The sequence below is a fragment of the Perognathus longimembris genome, chromosome 2 (assembly GCF_023159225.1).
Source record: "Perognathus longimembris pacificus isolate PPM17 chromosome 2, ASM2315922v1, whole genome shotgun sequence".
Classification (NCBI taxonomy): domain Eukaryota; kingdom Metazoa; phylum Chordata; class Mammalia; order Rodentia; family Heteromyidae; genus Perognathus; species Perognathus longimembris.
Genome location: NC_063162.1, coordinates 38,115,106 through 38,139,523, shown reverse-complemented (window position 1 = coordinate 38,139,523; position 24,418 = coordinate 38,115,106). Strand labels below are relative to the sequence as shown.

General features: G+C 44.4%; 1 protein-coding gene across 1 annotated transcript in view; it reads left to right on the top strand.

Annotated features, from left to right (window-relative positions):
• The first annotated feature begins 212 nt into the window (after window positions 1–212).
• Ccdc6 (coiled-coil domain containing 6) overlaps window positions 213–24,418 on the top strand; it is a 108,060-nt gene continuing 83,854 nt past the window's right edge. Inside the window, exon 1 of the mRNA XM_048338826.1 lies at window positions 213–1,225. Coding sequence (XP_048194783.1) covers window positions 896–1,225 — 330 coding nt within the window. The 5' untranslated portion in view covers window positions 213–895. The remainder of the gene's footprint in view (window positions 1,226–24,418) is intronic.

Genomic DNA, 24,418 nt, shown 5'->3' with positions numbered 1-24,418 from the left:
CTGTGGCTGTTTTACCTACCCCCTTCGTCCCCGCCCCCCCTGCCCTCCCCCCCCCCCCCCCCCCCCCCCCGCCATCTCGACCCACTGTGGGGAAACTTCCTGTTCTTTTAACTCCATCCAAAGCTTCTCAGTTCGAAGATACAAGCGCGCGTTCCTGCGCGAAACAGAGGGGGACGCGCGCGCGCACGCACACCTACACCCGGCGGGCGGAAGATGGGGCCACCGCACCCAGCGGGCGGGGGTTGCCAGCTGCAGCCCGGCTGACCTTTCCACGTGTCCTCCGCACCTGTGGAACTGGCTGGGCCTTGAGTTTCCTTTTTCTTCCCCGGGAGCTGGGAACGAGCCCGGAAGAGGCTGGGCAGCTGAGGGGTTTTAGATGAAAAGGGGAAGGGCTTGGGAGGCCCCTGTCTCCGAACACGTGCGGTTTCTGGGTAGCTGAGCAGGCCGGGCTTCTCCGCACCCTCGCTCGGGGCTCGGGGCCCGCGCGATTGCAAACCTGCAGAGCGGTCGCCAGGCGGCGACGGGCGGGGTCCCCTGCTCTTCTGGCATGGCTTTATTTATTTATTAATTTTTTTTTTCTTCCTCGCTCGCAAGGCGGCCTCGCGAGCGCGCCAGGCCCGGGTTGGAGCGAGCCCCAGTGCAGTACTGCCCGAGCCCGGGCGGGGTCTCTGTTCTCTGGCAGAGGAGGTCCCTTGGCAGCGGGAAGCTCCCTCTCTTTCTCTCGCCGCCGCTCCGAGTCTGCGCCCTGGTGCCAGGCGCCCCAGCTCCGCGGCGCTCCCCTGTGCTCGCCCGGCGCCCACTCATTCGCAGCCCAGCCTTCGAGGCCGCCGCCTCCCCGCTCCACCTCCTCCTCCTCCTCCGTCTCCACCTCCTTCTCCGCCAGCCCGCCGCGGCCATGGCGGACAGCGCCAGCGAGAGCGACACGGACGGGGCGGGGGGCAACAGCAGCAGCTCGGCCGCCATGCAGTCGTCCTGCTCGTCGACCTCGGGCGGCGGCGGCGGCGGCGGGGGCGTCGGGGGTAGCGGCGGGGGCGGCGGCGGGGGCGGCGGTGGGAAGTCGGGGGGCATTGTCATCTCGCCGTTCCGCCTGGAGGAGCTCACCAACCGCCTGGCCTCGCTGCAGCAGGAGAACAAGGTGCTGAAAATCGAGCTGGAGACCTACAAACTCAAGTGCAAGGCACTGCAGGAGGAGAACCGCGACCTGCGCAAAGCCAGCGTGACCATCGTGAGTACCGCCGCCGCCTCCCTCCTTCACCCGGGGGGGGGGGCTGGAACCCCGAGAGCGGCCACCCCCGGAGCACCCCCACACTCCGGCCAGCACACCTCCGCGGGAGTCCCGCTGGCCTCGGGGGGAGGGGGTGCAGAAGGAGGCGTCTCTCCCGGGGCCACGAGGGTCTGTCCTAGTGTGTGTATGTGGGGGGGGTGGGAGGAGGCAGGTCCAAGATCCCCGCGGGGTGCCGGAGCAGACTCTTGAAGGAATCATTTGCAGCCACCCTTCCTTTTTGCCTCTAGGGAGGAGGCCCCTCCCAGGCAGGGCTGGAGACCGGCGGCGTGGCTGGTTTTGGGGGGGGGGGCGGGGTAGGACGTTAGCAGCCCTCATCTGCTTGGGAAGGGGGAGCGCTCAGAGTCTCGGGAACCCCAGTCCCGGGGAGAGGGAGGAAGCGGGAATCTCCTGCGGGCCTGGTTTGGCGAGGGTGCTGTGTGTATGTGTTGGGTGCGCGGCTGAGCTTCGGCACCCAGCTGGCATCGGGACGTAGCCGTGCGGGATCGCCTGAGGAGGGGGCGGGAGACCGTGGCCGCGAATCCGGGAAGTAGTGGTTTTTTTTTTCTTCTTTTCTTTTTTTTTTTTCCTCCTCTTTTGGCTGAGACCGAGAAAGAAGGGCGGGTACGGGTCGGTAGCTCCCACCTTGGTTGGAAGTCATTTCCTCCTGGCCGGGAGGGTGGGCGGTAGACTGCCGGGATAACGCAGCATCCTGTGCTGATCCTGACCAGGCGGGGGATCAAACCGGGATGGAAGGTGGCGGTTTGTGGTTGAGTCTTCTTGCTGAGCAAAGATGTATGTGTGTTTGGCTTCTTTGACGGTGGAGTGGGAGTTAGTATCTCGCTTTTGAGTGCAGATACTTGAGGAGAACTGGCCATCTGTTCGGTTTCTACCTGGCCCCAGGAGCTTCCTCCAGAAGCGGATAAAATGAGGGCTGAGATCTCTCGCCTGGTGTAGCCACGTTGAGAAAAGGCCCCTATAGCGGTGATGAGGCGAAACAGCAGAAAAAGTACACTGTGTGCTCTCACCTAACATCTCTGCCAGCTCCTCATCATTAACATGCAGAATCCCTGCACAGACAACCCTATTCAGATCAAAACAGTTTCCCAGCCAGCAGCTGAGAAGAAAATGTCAAGAAATCAGGAGGATGAATTACCAGATATGCTGTACAGTAGCTGCTTAGACCAAGCTTTCAGATGGGATAGGTTAAGAATCATGAGTGGGACAAATATAGGACATCTCTGTGCCAGGGAAGAAGTTTCTAGTGAATGTGTGTGTGTGTGTGTTTTCCCCAATGCTGGCCTCTAGAGATTTCAATGGGATATGTATAGCTATCAGACTTTGCTATCAGACTTTTCAGTGTGACGAGCAGCCTAAATAGCCTATGATTGTGGAAAGACAGTTTGCATGCTCAAATCGAGTGCTGGTGAATGGAGCTGGACCAACATTCATGCATGCATAAAAGTTCTTGAAGTGCCCTTTCCGTAAGAAAGGAGAGGAATTTGCAGAGGCCAGCCACTTCCAAACGTCCAGCTTTCTTGGAGAATAGAGGGGACTGACTGACTGCTGGGTGAGGTTTGAGAAAAGATGTTTTGGGGAAGGCCAGTTATTTATGGCTTGAGTTAGTAAATGAGAAGGTTAGCTTCTTGGAGATTATGAATCCCCCATGGAAAGTAGTAAAAACTTACATGAAACTAAATCTCTAGCTAGCTTCTTGCCTGCAGTGAACTAGCAATTCCGGCTGATTTTGTTTGTTTGGTGGGGAGGGGTTGGAAGGGTAGGGAGTCATGAAAGGGTCATCTGTTTGACCCTTTGACCATATTATAAGTAGGTTTGTAAATGGTACATAAACAAGTTGGCTTTGCAAGGAAAAGTATGTTCATTCCTGATGTTTAAGTTCAAAAGCCTGAATAAAGGCTTCATTTTTTAGCACTTATTTGCAGTTAAAACTGACATCCAACCAAATGGACTTGATGGAATGTGGAATGTTGTCTGACCTTACTGAATAGGCTCATATTCTCTCTCTCTCTCTCTCTCTCTCTCTCTCTCTCTCTCTCTCTCTCTCTCTCTCTCTCTCTCTCTCTCTCTCTCTCTCTCTCTCTCTTTCTCTCTTTTGTGCCAGTCCTGGGGGCTTGCACTCAGGGCCTTGAGTCATAGATTGACTCCTGGCTTTTTCTGGTGCTTAATTGGAGATAGGAGTTGTACTGAATTTGCTGCTCTGGTTGTCTTGCAATCCTTAGATCTCAGCCACCTGAGTTGCATGAGCCACAGGCAGCTGTTTGTTTGTTTGTTTGTTTTTTTGGTACTGCTCCTGAGACTTGGACTTAGGGCCCAGGTGCTGTCCCCTGAGCTTTTCTGCTCATAACTACTTATTTCAGCCATTGATCCACTTCTGGATTTTTTGTTTTTGTAATTAATTGGTAATAACAGTCTCACAGACTTTCCTGCCTAGGGTTGGCCTTGAACCATCATCCTCAGATTTTAGCTTCCTAAGTAGCTCTTGCTGATTAGTTTTAAAATAGTTTTAGGTGATGGTCTATTAGTACCAGAAGCTTCTCAGCTCTTTAGTATATTCAGATAAATAAAAGTGCTTGTAGTTCACCTAGGTCCCTAGTAATTAATAGGTTGCTAAATAACAGAAGCTAAATAACAAATGCAGGGAAGAGATTCCATTCAGTTTGGAAGGGGTTCCGACCTGGGATGCAGATTTGTGTAGATAGCATGTTTGCTACCTACAAAGTGGGTTTGGGGTGAGTTTGACTACTCAGGTGATTTTGAAGAACTATGTGTGTGTATGTATGTGTGCATGTGTGTATGTGTGTGTGGGGAACTGAATGAATTGGTGCTGTGGATGTATACTTTATGGCAAGGTGAAGCTGACTTAGCATTGCTACTAATAGAGGCTACCTGGCAAATTTGTGACAAAGCCTAGATATTCAGTTAAGTGAATACCTTGCTAAAGTTTTCACTACTGTAGTTTGATGGGAAGATAGCACTGTAATCCTATTTGCCTTCCTGTCTCTTATTAGTATGTCTAATTATGATACATTTGTGTTAATGATCACCAAAGATGATTATTGAATGTCTTTCCTCTTTCCTGACTCATAACCTTTCAGTCATACCTTGGAAAAGCGTTTTTTTTTTTTTGTTTGTTTGTTTGTTTTCCTTTTTCCATCCTCCCTTCTTTCCTTTTTTCCTCCTTTCTTCCTTCCTTTTCCTTCCCAGTTCCAGGCTTGAACTTAGGGCCTTGCCCTTGCAGGGCACTACAGCTGGTGCTTTACCTGAGAAAGCTTTTTGCCCAGCTCTTAGCTGGTTAAATGGAGATGGAGTGTCATGGACTTTTCTGCTTGGACTGGCTTCCAGCTGCAATCCTCTAGGTCTCAGCTTTCTAAATAGCTAGGATTATAGGTATGAGCCACTGGTGCCCAGCTTGCTTTTTTGTTTTTTTTTTAATAGACTTTATTTTCTAGGGTAGATTTAGCTTCACAGCAAAATAAGCATAAGGCTCAAAGATTTCCCACATAACTCCTCTCCCTTCCAGACACAGCTGCCCTCACCATTCTGCCCCGTCCTGGTGCATTTGTCACAGTTGAACCTGCATTGACACATGATCATCCAAAGCCTGTAGTTTATATTAGGGTTCACTCTTGTATTTGTGTATTCTGTGGGTTTGAACAGATATGTAAGGACATGTATCTACCATTATATTGTCATCCAGAATGATTTCATTGCTCTCATAATCCTTTGTGTTATACCCATTCATCTCCGTCTCCTCCCTGACAGCTGCTGACCTGATCACGCTCTGTGCAGTTTTACCTTCTCAGAGGGTCACACAGTAGACTCACATGCAGCTCTTTTACATTGGTTTCTTTCACTTAGTAATGTGCATTTCCTCTGTGTTAATTTCCATGGCTTAGGCTTAGTTGTTTCTTTTGGTGCTAAACAACATTGCATTGTTTGGATATAACTTTTTTCCATTTACCTACTGAAGAACATCACAGCTGCTATTATATTTCGGCAGTTAAAGCAGTTGTACATTCACATGCAGGTTTTTTTCAGGACCCCTTTCAGTTGCTTTGGGTAAATACCCAAGAGCACAGTGACTGGATTGCAGGGTAAGAGTATGTTTACTTTTGTAAGAAATTGCCAACATCTCTTCCATGGTGGCTGGACCATTCTGCAGCTTTTCCACATTCATTGTCTTGAGCACTGGGTGCTGTCAGTGTCCTGGATTTTGGCCTTGTTAATAGGTATGCAGTCATAGCTCTTTGTTGAGCCTCTTTTTTAGCCAAGTCCAAAGGCCAGTAGACATTCTAGCCCATAGGCTCTTCTATAGAAGTGCTTATTTTGATCAAGTTGTTAGTTTCAGAAATGGGTCTGCATTCCCAGCATCTGGATAGTACTTGTAATATGATCTGTGGGAAAGAATCAACGGGAAAAAGCCTCCTCCATGTCTATAACTGCTGAGGACATCTGGGAGATAGTGCTTGCCTAACTGCTGGTGCAGTGGCATTCATTGGAGGCTTAGAGGTAGAAGAGAATGTTTTGAGTGATTATCCAATTTTACCCATTAAACCATCAGTGGAACCAGGCTGCTGATTATAGATAATTTCTTTTTGGGGGGAGAAGAAATAAACCAAAAAACCAAATGCTTAGTCGCCCGATAGGGTAACTTGTATGTGTAAGACTGGATCTCTTTGGCCTCCTGTGAGTGAGAATGTGACAGCAGATTCTCTGCTGGAGATCAGTGGTAGTGGTGTAGGATGGGTAGGGTCTGCATCGGTGAGGAAATGTGATTGTGAGCATTGGGTGGCTGCAAACTTTCCAACTACTTTCTGGTATTTCCAGTGTGCCATGGTTCTTTAAGATGTGTCTTTTCTACCTACATTTAGACCTTTTGATATCTGTTTGGAAAGTGTGGCTTATGATGATAAATCAATAAAATTGAAGTGTCTTTTCTGATTATAAAAACAAATCCTTTCTGTAAAAGTTTAGGGAAATACAGAAATGCTTTAAGGGGGCTGGGGATATGGCCTAGTGGCAAGAGAGCTTGCCTTGTATACATGAGGCCCTGGGTTCGATTCCCCAGCACCACATATACAGAAAACGTCCAGAAGTGGCGCTGGGGCTCAAGTGGCAGAGTGCTAGCCTTGAGCAAAAGGAAGCCAGGGACAGTGCTCAGGCCCTGAGTCCAAGGCCCAGGACTGGCAAAAAAACCAAAAACAAAACAAAACAGAAATGCTTTAAGTCTACGGTAGTAGGAAAACATGTTGGTGTTGTGTGATTAGAAAGTCTGACTATTTTAAACACCAATTGTGTAATGGTTTCTTTCACCAGTACAAGACATCCTATAGTTACTGTTGTGTATTTTGGATTAGTTACTCTGGAAACCTAATACGTTATTTTCCATTTTTAAGACTTGACAGACTCTGAAGTTGTCAGATGGATGTTGCCCTTGTAAAGAGGTGTGGTGTCTTTTTCCTCCGTTTAGCAAAATTAAAAAAAAAAGTATTCCTTAGGTTCTTATGGAAACATCCAACTTGAGACATAACCCTGAGGAAAATATGAGCTCACAGTTAAGTCTAACTGTTCACCAGTCTTCTTTTTTTTTTTTTTTTTTAAATTTTTTTTTTTTTGGCCAGTCCTGGGCCTTGGACTCAGGGCCTGAGCACTGTCCCTGGCTTCTTCCCGCTCAAGGCTAGCACTCTGCCACTTGAGCCACAGCGCCGCTTCTGGCCGTTTTCTGTATATGTGGTGCTGGGGAATCGAACCTAGGGCCTCGTGTATCCGAGGCAGGCATTCTTGCCACTAGGCTATATCCCCAGCCCCTCACCAGTCTTCTTAAAGAGGCCTTTCTCATATATTTCTTCTGTACTTAGTTTTTCATATTTGTAGATGCCTCGTGTGTTTCATATAATCTGTTTGGTTATAATTTACCAATCACACCAAACAAAATTGCCCCAAAACTTTAGGTCATATGGTTTGTCTTATAGTGCTCTCCTGATACTTATTTGTTGTAAATGAAGAATAATTAGAGGAGCCACAGTACTGATATTTTTGTAGTCAAGAGAGAGACTTGGCAAAAGGCAGAGTCTGAAGTAGCTGTTGCTTGCTTAGAGTTGTGGGTTGGCATGACTGCCCCCTGGATGCAGGCAAACTCTCTATTTCACTACATTCTGTATGCCCAGCCTCCGAGCAACTTCCTGCCTGTGGATCTAGCCATGTGTGTACTCTGTTAAGCTCTCACTTGACAACATTTCATAAGGCTCCTCTGTGGTATACCCCTGCCCTTAAAAATTCCTCGCTACTGCTTCCCTCCTCTGCCTTGTAAATTGTGGTAGACTTCTGCCTTCCAAACTGGTACCCTACCCAGTGTGCCCTGACTTTGCCACTTTGTGAACCACATACAGGGTATATGCCATTGTTTAGGCCCTGTACCCTCCACACAGATCTCCTTCAGTAGATGTGGAAGTTCCTTTTGGAAGTGGCATTTGCCTTGTTCACAGCATCCTTCAGTGCTTGGCATGTGGGAGGTTTATTGAGTTGGCTGCCAAGGCATCATGTGTATGTGAGCACATGCCCGCCACACATGTTTTTCCTGAGATGGGAGATGCTAATACTGTCACTTGAACCTGGTCAACTGTCCTGATATCTTCCCTGTAGTTGGCTGAACAGACTGGACTAAAAAGTGGATACACTGTATACATGGGGGATCCCTGCAATCTGGGTGTGCCCTAAACTCTTGCCTTCTGGCTATGGGTGATATGGTAGGTTACCTTGTAGCATATACCTGGACATTTCCTGATACATTTCATCTGAAAGGGGAAAAGGTCTCTTTAGGTTCATCCTTCCAAAGAGTTCTGAGCAAGATTTTGGAAGTGTTCATGTTCAGATTTGCTGTTATAGATTTTGATGATGGTGACTGGTCATTCCAGATGTTTCCTATGTTTTTCTGTAGTGTTGAAATACCCCACAGTCACCCCTGGAGGGTGGGGAGCATAATTGTTGACCATCATGGGCAGATGTTTCAATGCAGATACAAGGGACCTGGGTCTCTGGGACAGTATCTGAAAAGAAAGAGGGACTTGAATTTTGGTAGATGTCCACATGTGACTTTCAGAGTAGGGGGAAAGGGCTGTTGATTCAATTTCATACTTGCATTCTGTATGGATTTCCCCCCTTAAATTTTGCCCCAATAGAGATAATTACGCCTAGAAATGCCAACCCCCTTGCAGTTAAACTGCAGCAAGGTTGGTTGTTCAAAGAGTAAAGAAAAGAGTAACCTTTCTTGGCTCCTCACTATAAGGGTGGGTGTTGTCTTTTGTTTTCAATCACGGTGTGGTTGCTTTAAGATATATTGAATTATTGTTAGAGCTAGTAAAGTAAATAAATGCTCACAGGTTCAATATGTTCCTCCTTGTTTGTGATTTCAGTTTTCTTGACAGAAACTAATAACTCTGTAAAGTGTTTCTAGTTATCAGGATCTTGGAGTGTTGTTAACTTACAGATTCTTCCTACTTTCCCAAGACCTTCCAATTTTTCTTTCTTTGCTGGCTGTAAAATTTGTGGCTGTGAAGATTAACTTACCTTTTCATAAGTTGCAAACATCACTTTATAAATTCTTTTAGGACTAAGAAAGCAGTTAAAAGGCGAGGTGTTGAACAACGTGATTAGTGGTTATTTGGAATTCTCCTTTACTTGTCTCTACATCCCATATATGACATACATTTACTTACATTTATCTGAGCCACCCACTCAAGGCCCTTTTTTGCTTTAGTTATTTTCTGGATAGCCTTATGGTTTTGCCTGGTGCCAGCCTGGACTTCAATAGTAACAGTTCTTTTGTAGTTGGGAACACATGCGTGTGTCACCATGCCAGGTCCCTGGAATGTATTTTAGAGATTGAAATTTGTAATACTCATTTGTTTAATGGTGGTAAAATCTCCGCAACAACTCTCTCCCCTTCCCACTCCCCTCTCCCCCCTTTCTTTGCTTCCTTAAGTCTCAAAAAGGTATGTGGCAAATTTGCTCTCAAAGATGGATTCTGCTTAAAGGTTCTTACTGTAGGCCAGAGGCTCAGAAATATTCAAAGGATTGTAAGGGAGGGTTCTTCCAGCCAGCACTGTAGCAAGGGATGCACCTGACTGATTTAGCTTGTCCCTAGCCGGACTTGTAGGCAGTTTAGCAAAGAGAGAGTTATCCTTTTTCTCTAGCCCAAGGAGCCTGATAACCAGCATCCCAAAGAAGCAGGGAAAGAAGTTAAGAAAGAGTACTGTAGGGCCTCTGAAGCAGAGTAGCTCTATCTTTGCCTTTCAAAATGAAATTCTTGTCTCAGTGAATACCTTTAAGGAAAACAATGTGTCATATTCACTCACAGTTTAATGAGCTTGTAGTTTATCTTGTAAGTCAGTGATGGGAGAGCTATTGCTCAATTTATCTATGCTGAGGTGGCACAGGGAGGTTTTTGTTTGCTTAAAATTTTCATCTTTATATGGTAGTGGTTGAGAAATGCCATTGATGTTTCAATTTCATAATTTGCATCTGTCAACAGGTTGAAATGATCTAGGTTGGTTTTCTCTCTATTCTTATATTCTGGGGCCCACCCACAATCCTCTCATGGGATAGTGTTGGATGACTTTCTCAAGTTTTTAATCCAAAACTGTGAAAGCAAAGACTTTTTAAGGTAAACTTAATTGGAGATAAGACACGATGGGCAATTTTGAATTCCAGCTCATTAAAAAAGCAGTGCTGATAGATTGGCTAATCTTCTTGCTAGTGTTCCAGATCATTCCAGCCTCTGAGGGCACCAGGTGTGGCCAGAGGAAGCTGCTTAATCCCTCAAGGGCATCTCAGGACACTGAGGATCAAATGAGGCCACTGGGTAATGAATTGGTGAGGTGGGGTGTTTAGCTAATCATAGTTCACAATTCAAAACTGTTTTCCATACAGAGAAAGAGGAAATCAAAGAGTGAGAACAGCCTGGATATGGGTGAGCTAAAGGAAGTTCTTAGAAGTCTATGACTTACAGGAAACACTTCATGTGAGGGGTATACGTTGAAGAATCTTTGGAGATGCTAAGAGAAAAATAATTTTACTTGGCATTTAATATAGAAATAACTCCTCTATGCACTTATTTTCATGTTAGTGGTGAGTTATTTCTCAAGTGTTCTACTATAGCAATTTTTTTTTTTTTTCAGGTCCTGGCTCTTAAACTCAGGGCCTGGGCATTGTCCCTGAACTTTTTGCTCAAGACTAGCACTCTACTTCTTTGAGCCATAGCTCCACTTCCAGTTTTGTAGTGATTAGTTGGATATAAGAGTCGCAGGGACATTCCTGCTGAGGCTGGCTTTGAACCATTATTCTCAGATCTCAACCTCTTGAGTAGGTTTACAGGTGTGGCTATAGCAATTCTTTTGATATCTCTCTCTCTTTTTGCAGGGGGATGGGAGGGAGGTTCTTACACTTGACAGGCTTTAACTTAACCAAATGAGATATTTGCTGAGTCAAAATATTGTGTCTCTGCCTCATTTAGTAGTAGCTCCAGATTATAGAGAAGGTACATTTGGAATAAAACAATTGGCTAGATGATTTTAATATCTTAGTTACTCAGACTGTACTACTCTGTAAGCATACACTCAATATTAAGTTGATAGTTGGCCTTCATCAGATTCAAATTACCACCTGGTGCGGGGCTGTATTTTTTTGGAAACTATACAAGTTGTTTCACACTGTTACCACAAATGCCTAGAGTTTCTTATGGAGAAATAAATCTTAGGCACCCTGAGAAGGGAACCAATGATCTGTTTTTTTCTTTTTTTAAAATTTTTTAACTTTTTAAAAAATTTTATTTATTAATTGAACACAAATTTTTTGACAAGTTTTTGTGCAAAAAGGGTACAGTTACATAGTAGGGCAGTCTGTACATTTCTTGTGATATCTTACACCCTGTTTTTCTTATTTTTTAAAGTTATTTTTATTGTAGTGAGACAAATAATTTACCATTTTTGCTACTTTTAATTGTGATTTGCGTCATGAAGTAGAATCACAAAGCTTTACAACCATCCCTATTATCATTTCCAGAAATGCTTTTTTTTTTTTTGTAATTAACGCTACCTAAAAACAATTACTTAAACAGTTCCTTTCCACTTCTGCTTTACCTCATATCTTCTGTTCATTAATACTTTAGGGTCATTTTTATTTTCAAAAAACTTGACTCAGATCTACAACATTTAGCTGTCTTTTATTTAGCCTATAGTTGGAGTTATAAATAGGGATACAGTGTTTCAATTCAAAGACTATGTTGATATTTTGCTCCAAGTTAAGTTTTTATTGCCTATTGACCTGATCTGCTTCTTCTGATTTCTATCATGTAAGAAACTTGTACACTACCCCTGGCTGGGCTTCAGACCTGGTGTTCTTAACTTGTATTGAGCTTGAACATCTGGAGAGAGAAAGAGAAAAAGGACTTTGCCCCAACCTCACACCAATGACTGTTCTCCCCACCCCCACCCCCTTTTAGGGGGGTAGGAGGAAGGAATGTGTTGTATGCATTGAATTTTCTTTTGTGTGTTGGTACTGGGGTTTGAACTGGGGGCCTGGGTGCTCAAGGCTAGTGGCTCTACCACTTGAGCCAGAGCTCCACGTCCGGCATTTTTTTTTTTTTTCTGATTAATTGGTAATAAGGGTCTCATGGACTTTCCTACCTGGGCTGGCTTCTATCCAAGATCATCACATCTTGGCTCAGCCTCCTTAGTAGGAGGTTAGCTTTGAATTTTCTTGATGGCATTTTTTTTTTTCTGCCAGTCCTAGGGCTTGAACTCAGGGCCTGAGCACTGTCCCTGGCTTCTTTTTGCTCAAGGCTAGCCCTCTACCACTTGAGCCACAGTGCCACTTCGGGCTTTTTTCTATATATGCGGTGCTGAGGAATTGAACCCTGGGCTTCACGTATGCAAGGTAAGCACTTTACCACTAGGCTGTATTCCCAGCCCTTGATGGCATTATAAGCCATTATTTAAGAAAGGGTAAAAGAGGGCTGGGGATATGGCCTAGTGGCAAGAGTGCCTGCCTCATATACATGAGGCCCTGGGTTCGATTCCCCAGCACCACATATGCAGAAAATGGCCAGAAGTGGCGCTGTGGCTCAAGTGGCAGAGTGCTAGCCTTGAGCAAAAAGAAGCCAGGGACAGTGCTCAGGCCCTGAGTCCAAGCCCCAGGACTGGCCAAAAAAAAAAAAAAAAAGAAAGGGTAAAAGAAAAAAAAACAAAGTTTACAGTACTTTTATTCACATTGTCCCACTCCAAATGTTTTTGTTGCGATAACAGCCAGTGTTTATCTTGTGCTCAGTGTGGGCTAGGTACTGTTGGGGTTTCCATCCATTCTCTCTTTTAATCCTCACGGTAATCTTGTGTGGTTAGTACCACTGTTAATTTATTATCTACTGCTCAAACTTGCAACTTTAGGTGGGGAAGTTGTGTAGTTTGTCTGGAGCGGCCGTAGTTATCTAGTAGGAATGGAACCTAGGTCTGGCTTCATTAGCCAAGGCAGCACAGCCTTGAAGTAGGGTGGGGTGTAAGCTAATGCAAGGACTACTTCCATTTAGTTGTAGGCATTTTCCTCTTGGTGATTTTTTTTTTTTTTTTTTAGGATTGTGAAAGCTGCCCCACTATCATAGCAATTGCCAGGATGTGGAGTCTAAGGGGGGCGTGCGCCCGCGTGTGTGTGTGTATGTATATATGTGTGCTTGCGCGCAGACTCTGGACTTGGAAAACAGCATCTGTAGAGAAGGTGCCTGAGGTGTGTGGTTGACGGTCTGCTCCCATTTCTGGCTCCTACTGTCCTTCAGTATTTGACTATGGCTCCTCCACTTCTTCACCTTGTCCTCCCTGCCCTGGTGCATTGTCACCTCCGTTCACAGAACAGCCATCTGGAGATCCTCTGTCTTCATGGTGGACTGGACTTTGTCTATAACTTTGTTTTTATGTTATAGCATCTATTTAAGTGTGATTTACACACCGCAAGTTTTTTTTTTTTCTTTTCTTCCCTAACAAACATGTTCAGGCAATGCCAGGCAATATGTCTCTATGAAACAATTGGTGGAGGCACTTCTGGAAGAGTCAATGGAATATATTGACTCAAACCAGGAGTGAGTCCACACTCAGAAGGCTTACTTTGGAAGGAACAGAACTTTTTAGTCAAGTTCTGAAGTATACATTGCAGTTAATAGAGAAGAAGGGCCAGAGGTGGTAGTGGCTTATAGCTATACCCAGGCAGAATGCTCAGGTCTAGAGGAAAATTAGGTTTGGGAGGAGAGTGGGGCCTAGCAGTGACTTCTGGGTGGGCTCTTGGCTTGGCTTATAAACAAAAGGTGGAAAGAAGATAAGTTATGTGAGCAAGAGGAACATTCTCACCTTTTCAAGTCTGCTGTGGCTGTTGAGTGCAAACATTTGTTTTTGAAGACAGCTACTTTGTCATTTATCATCTACACAGTGACCTGCACCAGCTGCATATTGTAATCTTACTGTACACTCTGCACAGTTCTCAACACTTGATGTTCAGGAACTAATTTAAACCTCACAATGACCTCTTGTGATCTTTGTCATCACAGAGGAAGATGTACAGTAGGAGTCCTGGCAGTCAGAGAGTCTAGCACATGGTTGACCTGGGACTTGGATGCAGGCAGTGACTGTGTGACTGACTGCACAGCGACTGTCATAGAAAGACTGTTCTCTGAAGGATCATTTCTGCCTCCCCACGACCTTAACCTTGAAGTTGATCAATAAAGTTTGTGAAATTTGTTTTGGGACGTGCTGAGGTTTACTCTTCTCAAACTCTTTAATGGTATATAACATATTTAAAGTATGTAATGTTGTATAATTGCAATTAAAACAGAGCATTTTGTGTGTAAGCCTTCGTTGCATTATCTCTGTTCAAGTACTGATAGCGGCATCTATGTGGTTGCATATAAGGCCAGTTCTTTTTGCTGCTGAGCAGTATTTCATGAGTACCTGTGAAGTTATTGGTCAGTGTCTGCCTCAAGGTGGCTTCTTCACTCTTGGTCACTGGACATGAAGACAGTGTGAGAGGAGACTGGTGCTATGGGGTGGTAGACCCTATGAGACTTGGGTTCTGATCAGGTGGGGTTCCAGCTATCTTAATGTTTTATTCAATCATTGCGCCTTGGTTTAGAACAGCCATCTATAGCATTGGTGTCTGTTTTACTTCTAACCCTCTGTCCCTCTGTTGTTTTGAGGCAAAATGAGACCATATACATTTTCTCTCTGTAGGAAATGATACTAAAGATTATTATTGCCTAGTCTGTCCTCACACTTTCTCTTGTCATCCAAAGTACGTTTCAAAACAACCCTGCTCTTGGTAATCCTGTACAATTGAGAGAAAACACCTAGATGCCCATAGACCTCAGGCGGCCACAACCCAACTTCTCTGGCTTTTGGGGCTGTCTGGGAACTTGGCCCACTCACTCCTTAGAGTTTGGTGAGCCAGAGAGGCTGTGACAAGGCTGAAGGAACTAAGTGCATGTTCTAGAATAATTTTTTTTTTCCCCTTTAGATGAGTTGTAGTACTTTCCCCTCTTTTCTGACTCAACAACAGGGCTGCTAAATGGCGTCAGTGTGTCAGAAAAGCCAGGTGACTTTTGACCCTGTTTGAGTGTACAGATGCCAGAAGATGGACTTTGATAGTTGACACCCTAGTGCAACTTCTACTTAGCTGCTAGTGTGAAGAACAGCAATGTTAGAGACAGACTGATTCTGTAGGCTGGCAGAACACAGATGGAAGGACAGACAGCAGCCCCAGGTCATGAGCCCAGGTCTGTGGGAAGCAGTTATTTTCATTTGCTGAGGATTCCTCAGATGACTGGTTTTCTTCCTTCTGCCTCTGAATTTGTTCTTAGCAGTGGCATTGGCAGCCCTTTCAGGGACCTTTTCAGGTTGAGGAGCTTGTTTTTCACCTGGGCCTGGATTTGATTTTTTTATTGGCCAGATGTGGAGGAAGGCCTTGGGGATGGTGAGAAAGGGCAAGGTGCTTAACTGTTTTGAGTCAGACATTTATCGTGCATGGGCTATAACCAAGTCTGGGTGAGTATCCTGAACCCAATAATGCTGTGACCCTTCTTGCAGTTGTCTTTCCACTAGCGCTGTGGGACTCTTGGAGTCTTGAACACCTTCTTGGTGACCTTTTTTTTTTTTTCAGGTAAGGAAGATTAGCACCAATGACAGTAATCTCTTACTCACTTGCCTCTTACTTTTCTCAGAGCCTTGAGACCTGCTAGGTGATGGGAACGAATTAGAATTCACTTGATATCAGGCAGAGAGAGCAAGTAGGCTTTATTGCTTTCTGTAAGTATCACCTACTTACTCTTTCTTCAGGTCACATCTATAGATTTCATTGCTTTTATCAGTATAAGAATATTTTATGAACTGCCTTTTTATCAATCTAATAAGAATACATGCATATATGTATGTATATGTATATATGTATATATATGTATATATGTACATATATATATAGCCAGTCCTGGGGCTTGGGACTGAAGACTTGAGCTCTGTCCCTGGCTTCTTTTTGCTCAAAGGCTAGCACTCTACCACTTCGGCCACAGTGCCACTCTGGCTTTTTTTTTCTGTATATGATGCTGAGGAATTGAACCCAGGGCCTCATGCATATGAGGCAAGCACTCTACCACTAAGTCATATTCCCAGCCTTATTAAGAATATTTTATACAATCAAGTAGCTTGTTTTCTGTTTGTATTTTTGTTCTTTTTTCCCCCAGTTCTATAGTATGAATGCGGGGCTTTACACTTGATAGCAAGGTGTTTTAGCCCTTTAGCCATACTTCTGGCTTTTGACTTCATGATGTATTACTGGTTAACCACCTTCTATTAGGACATCTGTGTGAATTATTCCTCTTTTCAGTTTTCTTGTCCACTACAGAATTTTGGGGGAGAATGTGATATGCCTTGGAGAAACTTGGAAATTAGGTAGCATTTCCAATGTGAACCAATAAAAACAGGATGCATAGTTGTATTTAAGCTTTGGAAAAAGCAATAATTTAGTGTTCCAAGTGTATGGAATATACATACAACTAAAGATTGTTATTTACTTGAACTTCAAGTTTAATTAGGCATCTGGCATTTTATCTGGCAGTCCTAAACACTGCAAGACTTCGGTTACACATCTTGATCCTGCTGTATCCTAGGGCGGCTTTGCTGACCTCTAAGCCACCTTGCCTTCTTGAAAACAGGATCATGATATCTTGGAATATGACTTAAAGTCCTTAGCATGTCTTCAACATCGAGTTTCCTTTTTCCTCTCTCTCCAGTGGTTGAGTATTTCTTTCCTGTTTTCTCACTTGGCCCCTCCTCCTCCCTTGAGGATCTGAGGCAAGGTTGTTGCTGGAAGAAGACTGTCTTCTTGGAAGAAGCAGCCAACCCAGTGTTCTTAATGTGTGCTTGAGTCTTCTCTGGATAGTACCACCACCACCCCTATTTTACTCTAGCTAAAAAGACATGACCTATAGGCCTTATGTGTCTCCCTTTACTTGGCCACAAGCCACCAATCCATTTGCTTCATTCCCACTCCCTTCCTGAGCCTGTCGTGGCACAGAGAGAATTGGGTTCCTTGACCTGAATGTAGGTCCAGCCATCAATTTTGTATCCTTTTGGGACCTCATTTTTTTCTATTCAGTTTACTGAGGCATGATGAAAAAATTGGAGCTTATGTTTGGCAGCCTGCATTTGCCCCATAGGTGAGTAGTTTTGGCTTCTTAGAGCAGATATTCCTCATTCTTGTAGGTGGCACATATCTCTGCTGCTTCTCCTTTGACCCTGCATCTTCACACAGTTCAGACTATGAGAGCAATTAGGCTGGAGCCCCTTGGGAGTATGCTGCAGGTAAGAACAGAGGAAGCCAATGAGCACTGGCTTGAGTTAGACTTTGAAACAGAACTGTAGGGTGTAGTTACTGCCAATTCATAGACCCAGACAGCTGAGTTGTCAAGAAGTTAGTTTGTCAGGGTCATTTAGCTTGGCAATAATGGGGTTGGGGCTTGGGAGCCTGGCATTGGAGCCTCTGTTCTGAACCAAACTGTTTTATTTCTGTGACTCTGCAGGTGTGAGGGTCTGTGAAATGACTTGCAGGAACTCAAACTCTTTGTTTAATGAGAATCATTCCAAGTGCTTGCTCTGTAGGTTGGGCAGTTGCTGTAATTTTTGTTCTGCATAGTAAATTTCCCCTCAAAAGAATCCTTCTGTCCCTTAATTAGGTTTCCCAAAGTTTCTTTGCTTATGGCTTTCCTCTTTAACTTTTATAGATTGTGAAATGTTTGCGTGTTATTTAACAAGTGTTTGGCTGTTTATTTAAAGTGCCAGTGATAAGCTTGAAGAGACCCTTTTAGGAGCAAGGTAGAGTATAAGTAATCCTGAGGGCTCCCCTCACCTGACGCCCAGGAGCCTTCTGACTGCTGCGAAGGGGCTCGGAGGCTGTTGGGGAATCAGGTGGGAGAGCAGTGACTTAACTACCCTGGGTGAAGGAAGATGGTCAGTGTTTCCTTAACAGAGACCATGTGGAATGAGAGGGAAGAAGGCCAATCCCAGGACCTGGTTACCCACTCTCTGAGAAGCCAGTGGAGGCTGGGAGGTAGGTAGTCAGACAGCCCAGGGATTGTGATAGCAGGATAGCACTCCCATGCCTCCTCTGAAGGATGAAGCCAGGAGGGATCTGAGTTCCCCCAAGTAAGCTGGAAGCTGAAAACATGATGGGCCTTGAAACAAGAAGAAACCTGGCCCAGGTGGAAAAGGGAGAAAAACACCCTAGATTCTTCTCCCACTTTCCTGGTTTGTTACTAGCGTCTTTTTCTGGTGGAATTCCTTGTAGAGGTAGCTGCCTTGGGGAGTGAAAGCTGAAGCTTGCAGTGGCCACTCTTCCTTACAGACCAGGAGGAAGTGACGCTATTATGGGCCAGACCCAGTACTTGCTCTGGAAGAAAACAAAATGGAATGACTGTGTGACCTGGGCAATTGGCAAACTCTTCAGGTGGTAGAATGTTGGACACATAAGATTTTGTTCTCTCCGGAGGACATAAGTAAAGGACATGCCAGGGTGAAGGGACAGAATGGAGATGTAGCAGTGTGAAGGAGCAGGCTGCTACTGGAGCATCCCATGCAGCTCTGAACAACTGGAGATCTTTCTTGTCCCTCTTTCCTCTAGAAGCCCCTCTCATAGGACACTTCTCCATGTCCATATTTGTCATTTATGGTTGATAATGTGGGAGCACAGGGAATGGCCAGTGGAGGTTCTGCACTTCAATATCCTCCAGGCCAGCTGCTTCTGACACAGTGCATGTGCCTTGTAACTACTGGTAAACAGCTTGGGATGCCCAGCCCCACTGAAAGGGAGTTGATAGACAAGAAGTTACTGTGTGTGTATGTGTATGCATGCATGTATGTGCCTGTGCATGCATGTGTGAGTACACATGTGCCAATACTAGGGCTTACCTTAGGGCCTGGGCACTGTCTCTTAGCTTTTTTTGATCAAGGCATGTGCTCTACCACTTGAGCTATACCTCTATTCCCATTGGAAATAAGAGTTTCATGGACTTTTCCTGCCCAGGTTGTCTTCAAATTAGGATCCTCAGATCTCAGCCTCCTGAGTAGCTAGGATTATAGGCATTAGCCACTGGCACTGGGCTGAACAGTTAGCTTTTATGATGAGTGAATGGCCTCTGTGTCTTTAATGCTATAATGTCCCATCTTTGAGATGTTGCTGCCCTGGCAGGAAAAGCTATCTTAAATGTTTGGTGCATGATCACATTGTTAGGATATGGTTTTCACATTCTCCTACTCGGAAATTTGTTTTGAAGATAATTGTTGCATTTGCTTTTTTTTTTTTTTTTTGATCATGGAAAATTTCAAGCATATACCAAAGTTGAGTCAATCTATAGACCATCACTTTCCTCAGTTCTTAATAAATGATCAGTCTTGAAATAGTTTCACTCATAAACAGTTCAATTTGCATCTCTCATAAGAACTCTATAACCACTTTATCATTATCACACCTAAAAAAATTCAACAATATTTCCCCTAGTAAATGTGTGTTTCACAAGTACACACACAGCTTAGGCTTTTATGGGCCTAAGTGGCTTACTCTTGCTTCCTCCTCCTTCTGGAAGAATTGACTTCTGTGCCCTGAGGCTCTGTCCCCAGTTTTAACTCTCCCTTCCTCCTAGAGCTGCAGACAGCAGGCTTTGGGACCTTTTACCTGCTGGCCTGTTTCCCCAGTAGCAGTCTCTCAAGTATTCAGGTCATCCTGGTTCAGCCCTCCATAAGGCATGCCGGCTGGTGTCCTGGCTCCCATAGTCCCAGTGGTATGAATTTGAGATTGTCACCTTGTGTGTGTGGAGCCAGGAACTTGACTTGTGGCTCTCCAGTAAGGAAATCTGAAACGAGGCATCTTACACAGTCTTCCCTGAAAGCTTTTACCTGAGAAATGTCTGACAGGCAGCCTGGGGGAAATTGTTCTCTTGGAAGGTAGCCTAGCATTCGTGGCTTCCAGGAAGTCTGTTCAGGTTTTAAGTGTGAAGCCACAGGAAGCTGTGGGCAGTGCATGCAGACACAAATCTCCCGGACAGGTAGAACAACCAGCAGTTTTTGCCCAGACTCCATGTCTGAAATCTGCAGCCTAGCAGCATCAGTGGAGTGGTTTCAGCTAAGTGATATCACTGTGTCTCCAGCAAGTCTGGGGGAGGGGGATGAGTAATGAGGGCTTCATGATCAAAGAGGATCTGGTGCTTCCGTCAAACATGGCTAAATAGTTGAGTAGGAACAGTGCTAGCAAATGGGACAGGTCGGTTTAGAGTGTCTGCTTTTACTCCAGAGTCCTTTCTCCTCTGTGAGGGAGGAAAAAGAGGCTGTCTGGAATTGAGCACTTTAAAAATAAAAAAAACACCCAAAGTTCCTCTGTATTTCTAAAATTGGTTTGGACTCAGTAATATAGCTGAGAACTGCTAAGTCCATTTACCTGTTTTAATTTCCCATGAGGTTTGAAGTGACGCTGCCCTTTAAAAATCTTTGTCTATCTGTTTATTTGTGATGTTTGGGATTGCCCCCAGGACCTTGGGTTCAAGCTACCAAGCTACACCTCCAGTCCTTTTTTTAGTTGAAATTTCTGAATAGGAAGGACAAGATGTATCTCTCCGTGTGTGTGTGTGTGTGTGTGTGTGTGTGTGTCTATGTGCCTGTGTGTGCCCATCGTGGGGATTAGGCACTGTCCCTGAGCTTTTTCAGGGTTGGCCCTCTACCACTTGAGCCTCAGCTCCACTTCTTTTTTTGTTGCTGGTTAATTTGAGATAAGAATCACATGGACTTTTCCTGCCCAGGCTGGCTTTGAATCACTATCTTTAGATCTCAGCGTAATGAGAAAGTAGGATTACAGGAGTGAGCTACTAGTACCTGGCTTTCTCTTTTTGTCCCCCCCCCCCTTTTTTTTCCTTCTCTTTTTTTTTTTTTTGGCCAGTCCTGGGCCTTGGACTCAGGGCCTGAGCACTGTCCCTGGCTTCTTCCCGCTCAAGGCTAGCACTCTGCCACTTGAGCCACAGCGCCGCTTCTGGCCGTTTTCTGTATATGTGGTGCTGGGGAATCGAACCTAGGGCCTCGTGTATCCGAGGCAGGCACTCTTGCCACTAGGCTATATCCCCAGCCCTTCTTTTTTTTTTTTTTTTTTGGCCAGTCCTGGGCCTTGGACTCAGGGCCTGAGCACTGTCCCTGGCTTCTTTTTGCCCAAGGCTAGCACTCTACATTTTGAGCCACAGTGCCACTTCCAACTTTTTCTGTTTATGTGGTACTGAGGAACCCCGGGCTTCATGCGTGCTAGGCAAGCACTTTACCACTAAGCCACATTCCCAGCCCCCTGGATTTCTCTTTTAACCCAAAAGATAATATGTACAATACTTTATTCTATGCACCCTCCCTCCATTTAATCATATTTTCCTTATTGGTACATTACTCCCTATCACCCTGTCTTATAATTACGTACGTACATGGTGAGCCACTGTATAGCTTTCTATACACTTAGTTTGTTTGCATGTAATTTGTTTGTAGTCTTTGGTCCCACAGTGTCATAGGAACTTTGAACATAGCTCATTTTGTATGTATGGATATATATATAAAAAATATATATATACACACAGACATATATATGTATGTCTGAGGGTCTAGTTTCTTATGTCTGAGGGCATAGTTCTTCAGCACCTATGTCACACTCACTTTTAATCCATTTCCTTACACACGACTGTCCCACTGACTCACTTCAGCCTCACACTAGTCCTGTGAATTTACCAGTATTATTGTCCCTGTTTAACATACAAGGAATGTGAGGCTAAACATGTTTGGGTGACTTGACCAAAGTCAGACCCCACAGACTTGCTGAGCCCAAACAGTCATGCCGTGGAATTCCTTCACTTGTGAGGCTGACTTCCTGGTAAATTCCAGAAGTTCCTGAGTGATTCAACTGTGCCATATATGTACAATTGGGATAAATGTTGCCCAAGTGCCCTTAGCAGTGATTGTACTAATTTACTCTTCCATTAGCAGGATACATGAAGGATACTTGTGGGCCCATACTCTGTTGATACAGGGTTTTGTCATCCTTGGAGTTTGCTAGTCTGGTTTATGAAAGATGGCTTCCTGGTATAGTCTTTGCATTCCCCTCAAGGGAGTAAAGAATCTCAGCATCTTCTGTGTTTGTGAGGGTGCTTTCTATTTCTTTTTCTGTAATTGTCTAACTCACATCCTTCTTTGTCTACCAGGACCTCAGTCTTAGCCGCTTTTTTTTTAGTATTCTGTATTACAGTGTGACGTACCCTTTATTCCAATTTTGAGTTGCAAACATTTTTCTTGCTCGTTATTTATATTTTGACTTGGTTTTTCTCTTCTCTTTTTTTGGCCAGAGGAAGTTTCTTTTGTGCTTTATAAAAATACCATGTATAACCTACAGGAAATATTGCTAATGTTGCCAAGATTTTATGGTAAAAGTTTACTGTGTATTTACTATTTCAACAGAAAAGTTAGGACAAACTATTGCTTCATGACATACGGTGCATTTAATAGATTCTGGAGAAGTCATAAGAATAAATGATGCTAGGGCTGGGGATATGGCCTAGTGGCAAGAGTGCTTGCCTCGTATACATGAAGCCCTGGGTTCAATTCCTCAGCACCACATATATAGAAAAGGCCAAAAGTGGCACTGTGGCTCAAGTGGCAGAGTGCTAACCTTAAGCAAAAAGAAGCCAGGGACAGTGCTCAGGCCCTGAGACTGGCCAAAAGAATAAATAATGCTAGATTTTCATTTAAATTGCCTTAAACTACTTGAACTCACAGGTGACAGCGTAGGCACATTAGTGTCGCCTCCCTCCCCAATCTCTGCCTATAGTAAAAATTGTATTTATGAACTATCTTGAATAGGATAAATCTGTGACTCCTTGATCAGTTATGGGGTTGTTTGTATTCTGGTTACTACTATTGTAGAGTTTTTCTCCCTCCAGGACCATCTAAAAAGGAGTCAAGTTTAATTGGCATTATTTCTTTATCTTGGTCAGTTTCAGGCTCTGTTTATCTGGTGGTTTTATTTTACCATGCAGTATTTTACACTTCCCCTGCTTAAAGATGGGTTTAAAGCTTTAATTTAATCTTCCATACTAGCCAGTCTTGGTTTATCCCACAAGTATTACAGAGGATATTCTGTGGCAAATATTGTGCTATGGTTTGGAAACAGTCCCTTTCTTTCTGTTCTCATCGGGAAAGATAGTCATGAGACTACTGATTGCACAGCCACAGAATTCAAGTTGTGATTAATGCTTTAGAAGATATGCTGGTGGTTCTTAGAGGAACTGAGCACATTGAGGCAGCCAGAAAAAACTTCCTTAAAATGACATGTAGGCAGCCATCATCATATGTTGTTTAAACAAGACGTTAATTATGCAGGGGTCTGGTAAAGCAATGTTCTGGGCCAAGAAAACAGGCTATGCAAAAAGCTTGAAGCAACTGAAGTATGGCATGTTTGGGGAACTGAAAGATGAGTGTGGTTAAGGGGTTGAAGGGATGTGGCCCAAGGAATGATCTGGACGTAGGTGGGGCCAGATAAGAAGGGGCTCTCAGTCGTGAACTTTGAATTAGACCTGCATGGAACTCAAGCAGCTATATTGGCCTATGTGCCTTTTAAAGTAGAAACAGTTTTTGTTGTTGTTTGAATTGTAGGGTCTCTGCCAGTGTAGGTTTTTTCACTTGAATAAATTTAGTCTCACATGACACTTCATTTCTTTTGTAGTATATTTATATATATATGTCAGTAATATGTAAAAATATAGCATATGCTTTTTTTTTCTTTTGTCACTATTAAGGAGGCTTGCACTTAGGGCCATGAGCTCTCACTGGCATTGTCACTCAACAGCAGATTCTCTACCACTTGAGCCACTCCTCCACTTTTGTTTTTAGTGTTGATTAATTGTATATAAGAGTCTCTTGTCTGTCTGGGCTGACTCACAACTGTGATCTTCAGATCGCAGCCTCCTGAGTAGCTAGTGGGATATATATTTGCAAGTAGTTTTCATGCTTTAAGTCTAGGCTTGGCAAAAAGATATACTGCTTACAAAGTAAACCTCCAGACTTGGTTGGGACATTGAAGAAAGAGTTAAAGGGAAAGGAATGAGAATGTTTTTCAAATAAATACAAGGTGGAATTCTTTCTCCCCTTGCTTCACACTTCATGCATGTAGCCCATTCTTTGCTTTCTCACTACAATGGGAACAGGCTCTCCATCAGCTCTGCCTTTTCTCCCCTGTTCAATTATTAGATTCTTAGAGTCTTAGATTTCTCACATATCATCAGAGGGGTTTGTTGGCATCTTCATGTGTTCAGGAACACTTTAGCCTGCACAGTGAGCGAATCATCCAAAACTCTACATGTTTGTTTGTTGTACCCTGAGCATTTTTGTGGTGTGGTACACTCTGAAATGACTCACACTTTTTTTTTTTTTTTGTCATGGGGCTTGAACTCTGCGCCTGGGTGCTGTCTCTGAGCTCTTCAGCTCAAGGCTAGTGCTCTATCGCTTGAGCCACTGTACCACTTCCGATGTTTTTGGCGGTTAATTGGAG